Consider the following 10,384-nt stretch of genomic DNA (forward strand, 5'->3'; position numbering starts at 1 on the left):
AGGGTTTTTATCTTTACTTTACTTCTGCTCCTGAACTATTGGTTACATAGGAAGGTATCCCAGGTTGTTAGCCAGCTGGGTAGGTGCCCAGGTGTCCCAACCACATAAGGGCCAGGGCTGTATCTCCCTGGCGTCTTTGCCAGCCTGGATCAAGGGGCCACTGGACACAATCTGCCAATGTACCTACCTCTTTAGTGGATATAAACTTCTTTCTATGTTTCTGGGCTAAGGGTGGTAATGATGGAGGATTTTAATGACATTAAAGGAGATATACCAGGTATCTAGCTCTGTATCTGGCGCATAGGAAGGCTCAATAAATGTCATCTTGTATTATAATGATTATAAATAAAAGCACTTTTTTGATCCCTCCCGACAAGCTACATATGGGAAAGTGCTAAAATAGGTTTATATGTGGGAATATGTAATTTTCTTAAATTGCATAGAGTAAAATGACCAATGTTTCATTAATAAAATTGGGACAATTTCTTTATCTTGAAAACATGGAAAATGTACAGTGTACAGACCAGATTGGTCTGTTTTATGGATTCAGAGAAATGTCACCTTTAAGGGTGACTTATCCAGATGATTGTTATTTCTATAAGTAATGATTAGACCACCTACATTTGTGGTGGAAGGCCCCCAATCTTCAAAGCAACTCATCTTGCTGTGGTTTAGATACACCACAAAAGCTTGATACATTTTTAATTAAATAAAAATTGAAAGCAAAGCAAATGAACACTTTTTTTCAATGATTCTGGGCACTTTATCTACTACCTTAATGATGCTATAATTTTTTTGTGCATTAAGAGAAAACCTGTTTCAAATTACATTAGCCCATGATAGGTAATGTTTATGACAGGTTTTAAAGCTTTAAGTAGAAATGACTCCCCTTCACTTACTTGTGGAGCATAAGGAATAACATGGAGGATATTAGGAGAAGGAAAGGAGAAGTAAAGTGGGGTAAATTGGTCAGGGAGACAAAGCATGAGAGACTGTGGACTACGAGAAACAAACTAAGGCTTTTGGAGGGGAGGGGGATGTGGAGATGGGGCGATCCTGGTGGTAGGTATTAAAGAAGGCCATGTATTGCATGGAGCACTGGGCATGGAGCATAAACAATGAACCTTGGAACACAGAAAAAAATAAAGATGTTTAAAAACAGAAATTAAATTACTAAATTAAATTACAATTACTAGACATATTTAAAATGCCCTGTTGAAGGCAAAGAGCAAATAATTGTATGCAATTCAAAACAAAAAGAATATTTCTCTTCAGCAGGGTTTCGGAAATCAGTCTTTGAAAAGATACTTCCCAAACTGCAATGTTGTGCTATGAAATAAAAAGGGTCTCACTTACCTAAATTTGTCAGAAGAAGTGCAACTTTCTCATAGAGCTGTAAAACAAATTCCATATATTGAATAATAAAGCTGTGGATGCTATAAAATCCATAGTTATAAAGGAAATAGGTAATCAAGTCATGAGTAAAAATAATTTCATTAACCACACATTATTCAACAATGAACACACTGTAAACAAACAGCTGTGTCCTTTCAAGGCAAGAAAGAAAAGCACAAGATCCCATTTTACTATTTTTAAAATCTCACTTCCTATGTTAGAGTAAATAATTGGCAACAAGGCCAGCTGCGACTAATTACTAGCTTGCTAAGTGATGCAGGGCAAATCACAACATTCTTGGACCTTAGCATCTCTAAGACTGATTCTGATGGTAAGATTCTGTAAACTCATTGTGTATGGACTTGCTGTATTTTCTAGATTAGAGCATTCATAAATACTGAGATGATGAAAACTTACTAGGAGCCCTAAGCTTTTGGTATTCTGCTTTTCCATGAGTACATTGGATGCATCCTTAACTCGCCCAGCCATCTGGTAAATGCAGGGTCCTGAGAGGGAAGGGAAAGTGTGTGTGTGTGTGTGTGTGTGTGTGTGTGTGTGCATGCACACCCATGTATGCATATGTATATGGAAGTGCAGAGGCCACAGTTCAGAGCAAACCCAGATCTAGGAGATTCCCGAGAGAGGGCTAAATCGAGGAAAAGAGCAGGTGTCTTCTCTACAATGAGACAGTAAAATGGAAAGGAAAACTAGTCAAAAGGATTGGAACAACATGAAAATTAAGATCATATTTAAAGTAGTAAAAATGCCCTGGTTAAAGTTCCCCAGGCTGGAATTATGACTTTACCAGTCAGCAAGCTGTAGAACTTGGGCACATCACCTCATCTCTTCTTCAGACCACTGTTTTTCTTTTCTGTGACTGAGAATGGGTACTGGACCATTTATCTTGCGGTCCTTCCAAACTTCTGAATTTTCTTATCCGAGACTTCTGCTAAGTACAGAGTTAAGTAAAATACTGATTGTATGACTCAAAACTTAGAACAATGACTATGATTTGCTATAATAATATAACTAATATGGCCATAGTATCATATTTTGTGTGCAGAAGCCACAGACTCTTAAGAGTCCAGAGTTAAAAGAGATTGGTGTAATTTTCAATAAGAAATCCAGTGGTATAGTCATACATTTTATCTTAAAAGTACTGGTTAAGTACAGATTAGGACAGATGTTTTAATAAAATATATTTTGCTTTACAAATACACTCTATTATTAAAGTCAGTTATGTGATTTTCAAGGAAAATTAGATTTGACTGAGATCATCTTTCTCAAAATACAATTTTTGACTGTCCAGTTTATCCTTTAGATCTTTCACATTGATATGCTTTTATCCAAGTGGCTCACTTTGCACTTCTGTCTCAAAGGTCTTGGTAGCTGGTGACATGTCCATGTTATCTCGGTTTAGACACCGCCAAAAAAATGAAACTTAAAAAAGGAACAGCACATTGGGGAGGTATGTGCTTTGGTGAGTGCTGTGAAGTGTGTAAACCTGGTGATTCACAGACCTGTACCCCTGGGAATAAAAATATATGTTTATAAAAAATAAAAAATTAAAAAAAAAAGGAACAGCACAGTAATCAAAATATGATCAATATTAACATTTTGAAAAATAAGGCAAAGTATATGGGGATCCACAGTCAGGATCCATGGCATCTGTGACCATTCTATAAATGTTAAAGATGCAAGGGAATGGACAGTGAAACTTTCAGCAGGATACAAAGAGAAAGGGCACGTAAGCAGAGGGCCTGATGGTCACTGAAAGATCTTCTGATGAGTGGCTTCTGGAAAGTGTCTGATTTCTCATTAGGAAGTTGAGACAGATATCATGGATGGTTTGTTCTGATAAAAGCAGTAGAAAATCTGTTTCCAAACTGGATGCCACAAATTGTGAGAGTTAAAATCTGTAACTGGCAGAAAGTGTTCTGATCTGAAGTATACTTCCAAAGAAGCTCTGAGTACTTCTAATTTGATTTTGTCCACCCAAACAATGTATGGGGGCCTGTTCTGATGCATCCCATGTTCTCTGGTTCACTTCTTTCGGGAATAAGACCCTGTGGTCTTCAGTGTTGAGAGTATAATGAAATATCAGATTTGTATTGGTATGGCTGCATAAAAAGGATGGTTATATCTCCTCTTGGAATGTATTCTTTGTTGGCATCGTTTGTTTCTGACCACCATACTGAGATGTTCCTAGTTCACTAGTGAGGCAGAATGGGATTAAAATAGTACATCAAGGAGCAAGAAAATCCTTCCTATTTACTCCATCTTTGAGGCATTTATTTTTCAAGAAGAAATAAAATGAAAATTAGTAAGCATCCCTTAACCAGTCACTAGGAAGTATCATATTTTGTTGGGGTCCAGAATATTTTTTTTAAAGAGGGACCCATGCTGGGAGCCCAACACAGGACTTGAACTCTCTACCCTAAGATCACGACCTGGCTGAGATCAAGAGTTGGATGCTTCACCATCCAGGTTCCCCAGGATGCAGAATTTTTTTTATAAAATATATTGTATTTTATTTTTAGAGTACACGCTACATAAGAGTAAATACACAACAAAAACATAACAGAGTAAATAGACATCATAAAATCTGGAAAATAAGCTTATAGGTCTCCTTCTTTAGTTAAGGTTGGACAACTCTAGCAGAATGTCAGAAACAGGGTATGTGATCTATAACAATACTATTAAAAAATTAGAGGCTGTAATGAACAGAAGTTAAAAACCAATCTAGCTCTCAAGGTTTTTAATATTCAATTAATGGAAAGTATTAATGATTCATGTCTAAATGATGACTTTTTTTATTGCAAGACAAGTATGGCCAGAATTTTAAGTAGTTGGAAATAATTTATGTAGCTATAAAAAATGTATATTGTAGGGTCATGAAAATACCTTAAATTGAGTAATTTCAGAAGTCATTAGCTAGTTTAGTTCTGAACTGGTCAAAGCTACCTCATAGTTATTAGTCTGTCATCTGTTATTTATGTGTTATTTGCCTAAGGACTTACTTTTTTATTTTTTGGATATTCTGATGTAAATCTTTCCAAACTATATTACATACTCAGTTGCCTTTGTAATGGAACCTGTAAGGCCTCAGGGCATAAGACAGGACTAGGAATGTGTTTGCTGGGATGGGGATGTCATGGGCATTGCTTCCTGCACAGTAGCGTCTTGGATGGTGCTGCTTTGAAAGTTCTTACATGTGTTTCTTATTTTCTTTTCTTTCCCTTGCTATGGTTTATCAGTTCCTTCTCTTGCAAGAATTCTTGCCTTAGTGACCTTCTGTTTTTCTAGTCTGATGTTGATGAGAAATCAGAACAGCAAAGGTGTTTACATGTACCTAAAATAAATGAAAATACTCATTAAGGGCCTTCTTGAAAATAATACATGTTAGCTTTAGTGTGTAGACTCTACATTATCCATTTTGGTCACTCTGAAATACCTGTTAGATAAAGCATAGAAATGCCTAGTAGTCTAGTTCCCAGCACATAGTAGGTGTCCATAACTATATAGTTTGCAATGTCCATAACTATATAGTTTCCCCTCTCCCTATGCTACCTTCTTCATTTTTAGTTTATTTTCTCTTTTCTTGGCTGTGTCTCGTGAAGTAGAGATTGCTGGATAAGTGATTTCCAGTTCAACAAAGTCGAACTCTGACAATACTGGTATATCTGCTCAAAATATATGAGCAACCATGTATTTATAGACTCACTGTATGTATTTCTTAAGATGCATAAATTTAATTTTAATATGGCATTTGAGAGAAAAAGGTCATTAATTCATTGCAAACTACCTGGACGCAGACTATTTCACTACTTTGGTTGTTTGGTTAATTTCACCATCAATCACTCCCCCTCCCAATGAATATATTACACAATTAACTTTGAGAGGAGCTGAGTCCTGGAGTAGAGAGGGCCAGAGGTGCCACATGTCCGCTCTCGCCCTCCACTTGACCACATACTTTTACAGTCATTTCAGGTGGTTAGCAACTGCTTTTGTTTCATTTTTGGAACTTCCGTATTCTGAAACTTTTTTCTAAAATAATAAAGAAGTTCCTGTGTATTTTAGTAATAATGGTAAATAGTAATAGTGGTAATAATAATAAATCAACTATATTTCATTAGTTCAGTGATGACTTGCTCACTTAAGAACCCTAAATGAGGGGCACCTGGATGGCTCAGGGGGTTAAAGTCATGATCCCAGGGTCCTGGGATCAAGGCCCATGTCAGGCTCTCTGCTCAGCGGGAAGCCTGCTTCCCTTCCTCTCTCTCTGCCTGCCTCTCTGCCTACTTGTGATCTCTATCTGTCAAATAAATAAATAACATCTTTAAAAAAAAAATCCTAAATGAAGTTTTTTATTATTGGGTAGGTTGAATTCTCTTAAGAATCACTCTGAGTTTGTTGGTTTTAGAATTTAGGATTATTTAAGGAGCTAGGAAGATAATCCAAACGGATTAAACTGTATTGATAATAACATTAAATTAATTGGCCTTTGGAACACCCTTTTCTAATGATGAGAGAATTTCAGCATTATGGATATTATCATATCCAGATTTAAGATGCAACATAACTAAGTGTGAGGGAACCATAACAGCTACTCCATGTCTATGACTCCACATATAAGATCTTATTTATTCCCTGCTACAAATCTCTAATGTCACTATTTTTATGCATAGGTTCATCTTAAATCTAGCAATGTCAGCAAATAATACTATTTGTTCTTCAAATAAAAACAATTTACTGAGAGTCTACTATGTGCTAGATCCCATTCCAGACACTGGGAAATAGCGAGTAGAAAACAAATAGACAAAAGTTTCTGCCCTAATGGATCTACATTCCAATGGGGAAGACAGATAATAAAATAACTTAAAAACAGCATATTACATAGTAATAAATACCACAGGGAAAAATAGAGCAGGCAAGGGGACAGGAAGTTGTTAGATGGCAGGAGGCAGTTACGATTCTAAACCTGAGTGACCACAGAAATTTTATATTAGAAAAGTAACCTCTGAACAAAGAAATGAAGGAGGCAAGGGAGGAAGCCATGCAGACCCCATGGGGAGGAATATTCCAGGCAAAGAGAAGAGCAAGTAAAAGTCCCTAGAGTGAGAGCATGCTTGGCACATCCAGGGAACAAAGGGAAGGCCAGGCTGGAGCAGGAGAAATAGGGTGAGTAGGTAGGAGACAGGATCAGAGTTGTCACTGGGGCCAGAAGGAGAGGCCTGGAGGCCACATGAAGATGTGAACTTTTATTCTGAGCAAGAGGAAAGCCACCGGGCATGATGAGTGAACAGGGACAGGAACTCGCTTACCGTAAGCAGATTGCACTAGCTGCTGTGATGAGTCTAAATTGAGGGAGCAAATGAGGCAGCCAAGAGACCAGGTAGGAGGCAATGCAATAACCCAGGTGGGAGCTATTGCGCTCTTGGACCAGGGTGGGACTTGGGGACATGTGAGAAGTGATCAAACTCTGGAAACAGACACTGAGAGAAACAGAGGAGTCAAGGGTAATGCCAAGGTTTTCATCCTGAGCAGTTACCATGGGAGGCAGCTATGGAGGAACTGATTCTGGAGGGGAGAGAAGGGTTTGGATGAGGATGGTGGGAGTAGTCAGCCGGATGTATGGGGTTCAGAGGAGACACCTGGGCTGAAATATAGAACTGAAAATCACCCGAAATTAACACAAGCAACAGGTTCCATCCTGATGTGTGCCTTGCAAGGTTATCTCAAACAATGCTTTGGGTACTGACCACTTTCCTGACATTCAAAATCAAAAAGAAATGGGAACTAACACTGTTGAACTATGTCACAGATTCTAGGTTGGGCCTTTAAAATAATGTTCTTTCTCTACGTTTCCCCAAGGGGTATACACACACTGTTAGCTTACTGGTTAAATAAGGAAACTAAAATTCGGAGAGAGCTAAGGCCTTCCACTGGAGCAAATCCTGGAGCCTGGATTTGACTCAAGCCTTCTCAATCCCCAGACCCGAGTGCATGACCTGCCAGGCAGTTTGCTGCCCAGCCATCTGTGCTGCATGACAGACTCACCGTTCCAAGGTTGGGTCCCTCTAGCAACAGAAGAAAACCACAGCCCACATAGTTTTTACCTATCAGGCTCGTTACCTTATAGTTCACTTACCACATTCAGCAGCATAATAATGCAGAAGTTGATGCACACGGCAGTCCCTGTGGTTGCCACCTGAGAGTTATTCCTGATTAACGCCCACTTAAAGGCAGCAAAAGTGCTGACAGTCACCACCCGGTAAATGACGATCCCAAACACGGCAGCGATCACCACGCAGATCTGGGAGGAAGACGGAAAGCCGGTGAGCACCCACCCTGATGGAATGTCCCAGGAGGAGGGTCCCCACCACTGTAAAATTCCACCATTAGAAAACAAGAAAAGGAAATAAACCAACAGCGGAATGGACTCAAGAAATCACAATAAAATCCCAACTTTTCATTGTGATTAATACTTTCTCTTGCCTGTATTTTCTTTGTTATTCAAATAGAACAACCATAGTGCTTGAAAGCTGATAAACTATGTAAGCTATGGGGTAATATTTTATTAAGCAGGGTATTTGACTGAGCATTATTATTATGGATATCTTATGATGTCACTCTTCTGTGTAAAACTATTGATTTCTTTTATTCTTAGGATAAAAGCAAAGACTTCATGGTGGCAAGACTTTCTCCATCTTGTGGAATGACATTTTCCTTTAAGTCTGGGGACTCAAGAACCTCTCTCCTGGCTTCAAACGGGCTAATCTTCAAGACCATTTCCTTTGCCTAAAAGGCTGACCACCCCCCATTCCCATGCCAAACACACACATGCATACACACACACACACAGAGCCTAGTTAACACCTACTCTTCTTTCACACCTCAAGAACCACTTCATAACTAAAGCTTTAATGACCCTCAGACTTTGTTACTGCTATATGATACCTGTACTCTTCTTTTAGTATCCAATTTATAATTTCTAACAATTTTTCAGTTTGATTGTTGCCCGTTTCCCCCATTTAGAAAGTATAGTTGACCGTCCCCATTTTCTATGGGGGATATTTCTAAGGTCCCCAGTAGATACTTGATACCTTGGATACTATCAAACCCTACATAGACTATGGTTTTTCCTATAGATAAATAGCTATGAGAAAGTTTAATTTGCAAATTGGGCACAGTAAGAGACTAACAACAGTAACTGATGATAAAACAGAACAACAGTATGATAGAAAGACTGTGTGAATATGGTCTCTCTCCCTCTCAAAATATCTTATTGTATTGTACTCACTCTCCTTGTGATGATGTGAGATGGTAAAATGCCTACATAATGAGATGAAGTGAGGCAGATAGCATAGGTACTGTGATATAGCATTAGGCTACTACTGATTTTCTGATGATATGTCAGAAGGATTGTCTGCTTCCAGCCTGGGGCTGACTGCAGGTACTGAAACTCCAGATAGCAAAACTTCAGATCAAGGGGGGGTGCACTATAATCTCCATCGGGGCTGGTATGGTATCTGTTTTGCTCACCATAGTTTCTATAGTGCCTTAGCATAATTACAGGTGCATAGTAAATGTTCAGCTATTTGTTGCTGAATAAGCCAACTCTGTGATAGGTACATAATCTCTTATTAATCAATTATGGACATTGAACTGAGCTATCTTTCTCTGAAGATTTCATGGTATGTGATGAGAACTCAACATGTCTTCTATCTACTGGCAATATGAGACCCCAACATGTTTGTGTCTTTCATTAGATGACTCACTATATCAGAGTAAAGACCTTTACCAACTTAGTTATCAAAAACCAAGCTGAGAACCAGCATGCACTCTACTGACTTAGAGATTGCTAGAAGCATTCTTCTGTTTTACACCAACTGTTTTTGGCTTTCTATGAGTGACATGCTCTAAAAGCTTGAGTATAAAGCTTGAGCTGGAACTGGCAAAAATTACAACAACAACAATTGCCTACATCTTAATCCCCATCACTGATGGGGAGATCAGTGAAATCTACACTGACTTTGAGACAGGGGGGCAATGTGGTGGAATGGACAGCTCACTGGACTCAGAAGTCAGGTCTGGGTCATGGCTCAGCTTCTACCTAGCACTGTGACTGTGGGCACATAGTTTGTGGCTTTGGCTTCCTTTGCTCTAGGTTGCCCATCTGCAGAGTAAGAAAAGCTCACTCTATATCTACAGGTCTTTCAAAAACAAAAAGCAAGACAAAAAATGTGAATTCTTATGAAAGTCAAAGCATGACACAATTACTTACAGAGTAGTGTCTGCAGAAAGGTGTGGATTTGAATCTTGGTCTGAGCCAAGACTGGGCATGCTGCCTACCCTTTCATCTCTCCAGTTTCTTTGACTAAAGGGTGGGTAATGTGTCTAGATTTGCCACCATCTTGTCCTTCATAATCTATTGATCTACAACACCTGTTTATACACTCATCATTTGAAAACAGGAAAGGAGAATCGTAACCACCATTTAAGGTTCTAAATATGACATTTCTGAAAAATTTGCATAAGTTTTGTTCGGTGGTTAACAGGGTCAAAGTTGATCACCAAAGACTTCTTTTTAGGAAAAGCCAACAACTCAGGTTCAAGGTAGTGTTTTCCAAACTGACATAACCATTAGTGAATCTAGAAGTCAATTTTAGGAGGTTATGGTTGGCATTAAAAAAAACAGACTACAATAAAACAAAAAAAAATCAGAGTATTGCATATTGCAAAGATGAGCATTGTTTCAGTTACTCTGTTTAGTTTTTTTTAATTTTTAAAATTTTTTTTAATTTTTGCATCACCACTTCCTCATATCAGGGAGATCATATGATAGTTGTCTTTCTCTGCTTGACTTATTTCGCTAAGCATGATACGCTCTAGTTCCATCCATGTTGTTGCAAATGGCAAGATTTCATTTCTTTTGATGGCTGCAAGATGGGATTGGGAGGGAGACAAACCATAAGTGACTCTTAAT

At 38.4% G+C, this 10,384-nt stretch overlaps 1 protein-coding gene across 7 annotated transcripts in view; it reads right to left on the minus strand.

Annotated features, from left to right (window-relative positions):
• ANO4 (anoctamin 4) overlaps positions 1-10,384 on the minus strand; it is a 457,591-nt gene that overhangs the window by 45,058 nt on the left and 402,149 nt on the right. For all 7 annotated transcript variants that reach the window (XM_059402257.1, XM_059402256.1, XM_059402258.1 and 4 more), the window contains 2 exons: positions 7,547-7,711; positions 1,357-1,393 (listed from right to left, as the gene is read on the minus strand). In XM_059402257.1, coding sequence (XP_059258240.1) covers positions 1,357-1,393; positions 7,547-7,711 — 202 coding nt within the window. The remainder of the gene's footprint in view (positions 1-1,356; positions 1,394-7,546; positions 7,712-10,384) is intronic.

This window comes from Mustela nigripes, chromosome 6 (genome assembly GCF_022355385.1).
Source record: "Mustela nigripes isolate SB6536 chromosome 6, MUSNIG.SB6536, whole genome shotgun sequence".
Lineage (NCBI taxonomy): Eukaryota > Metazoa > Chordata > Mammalia > Carnivora > Mustelidae > Mustela > Mustela nigripes.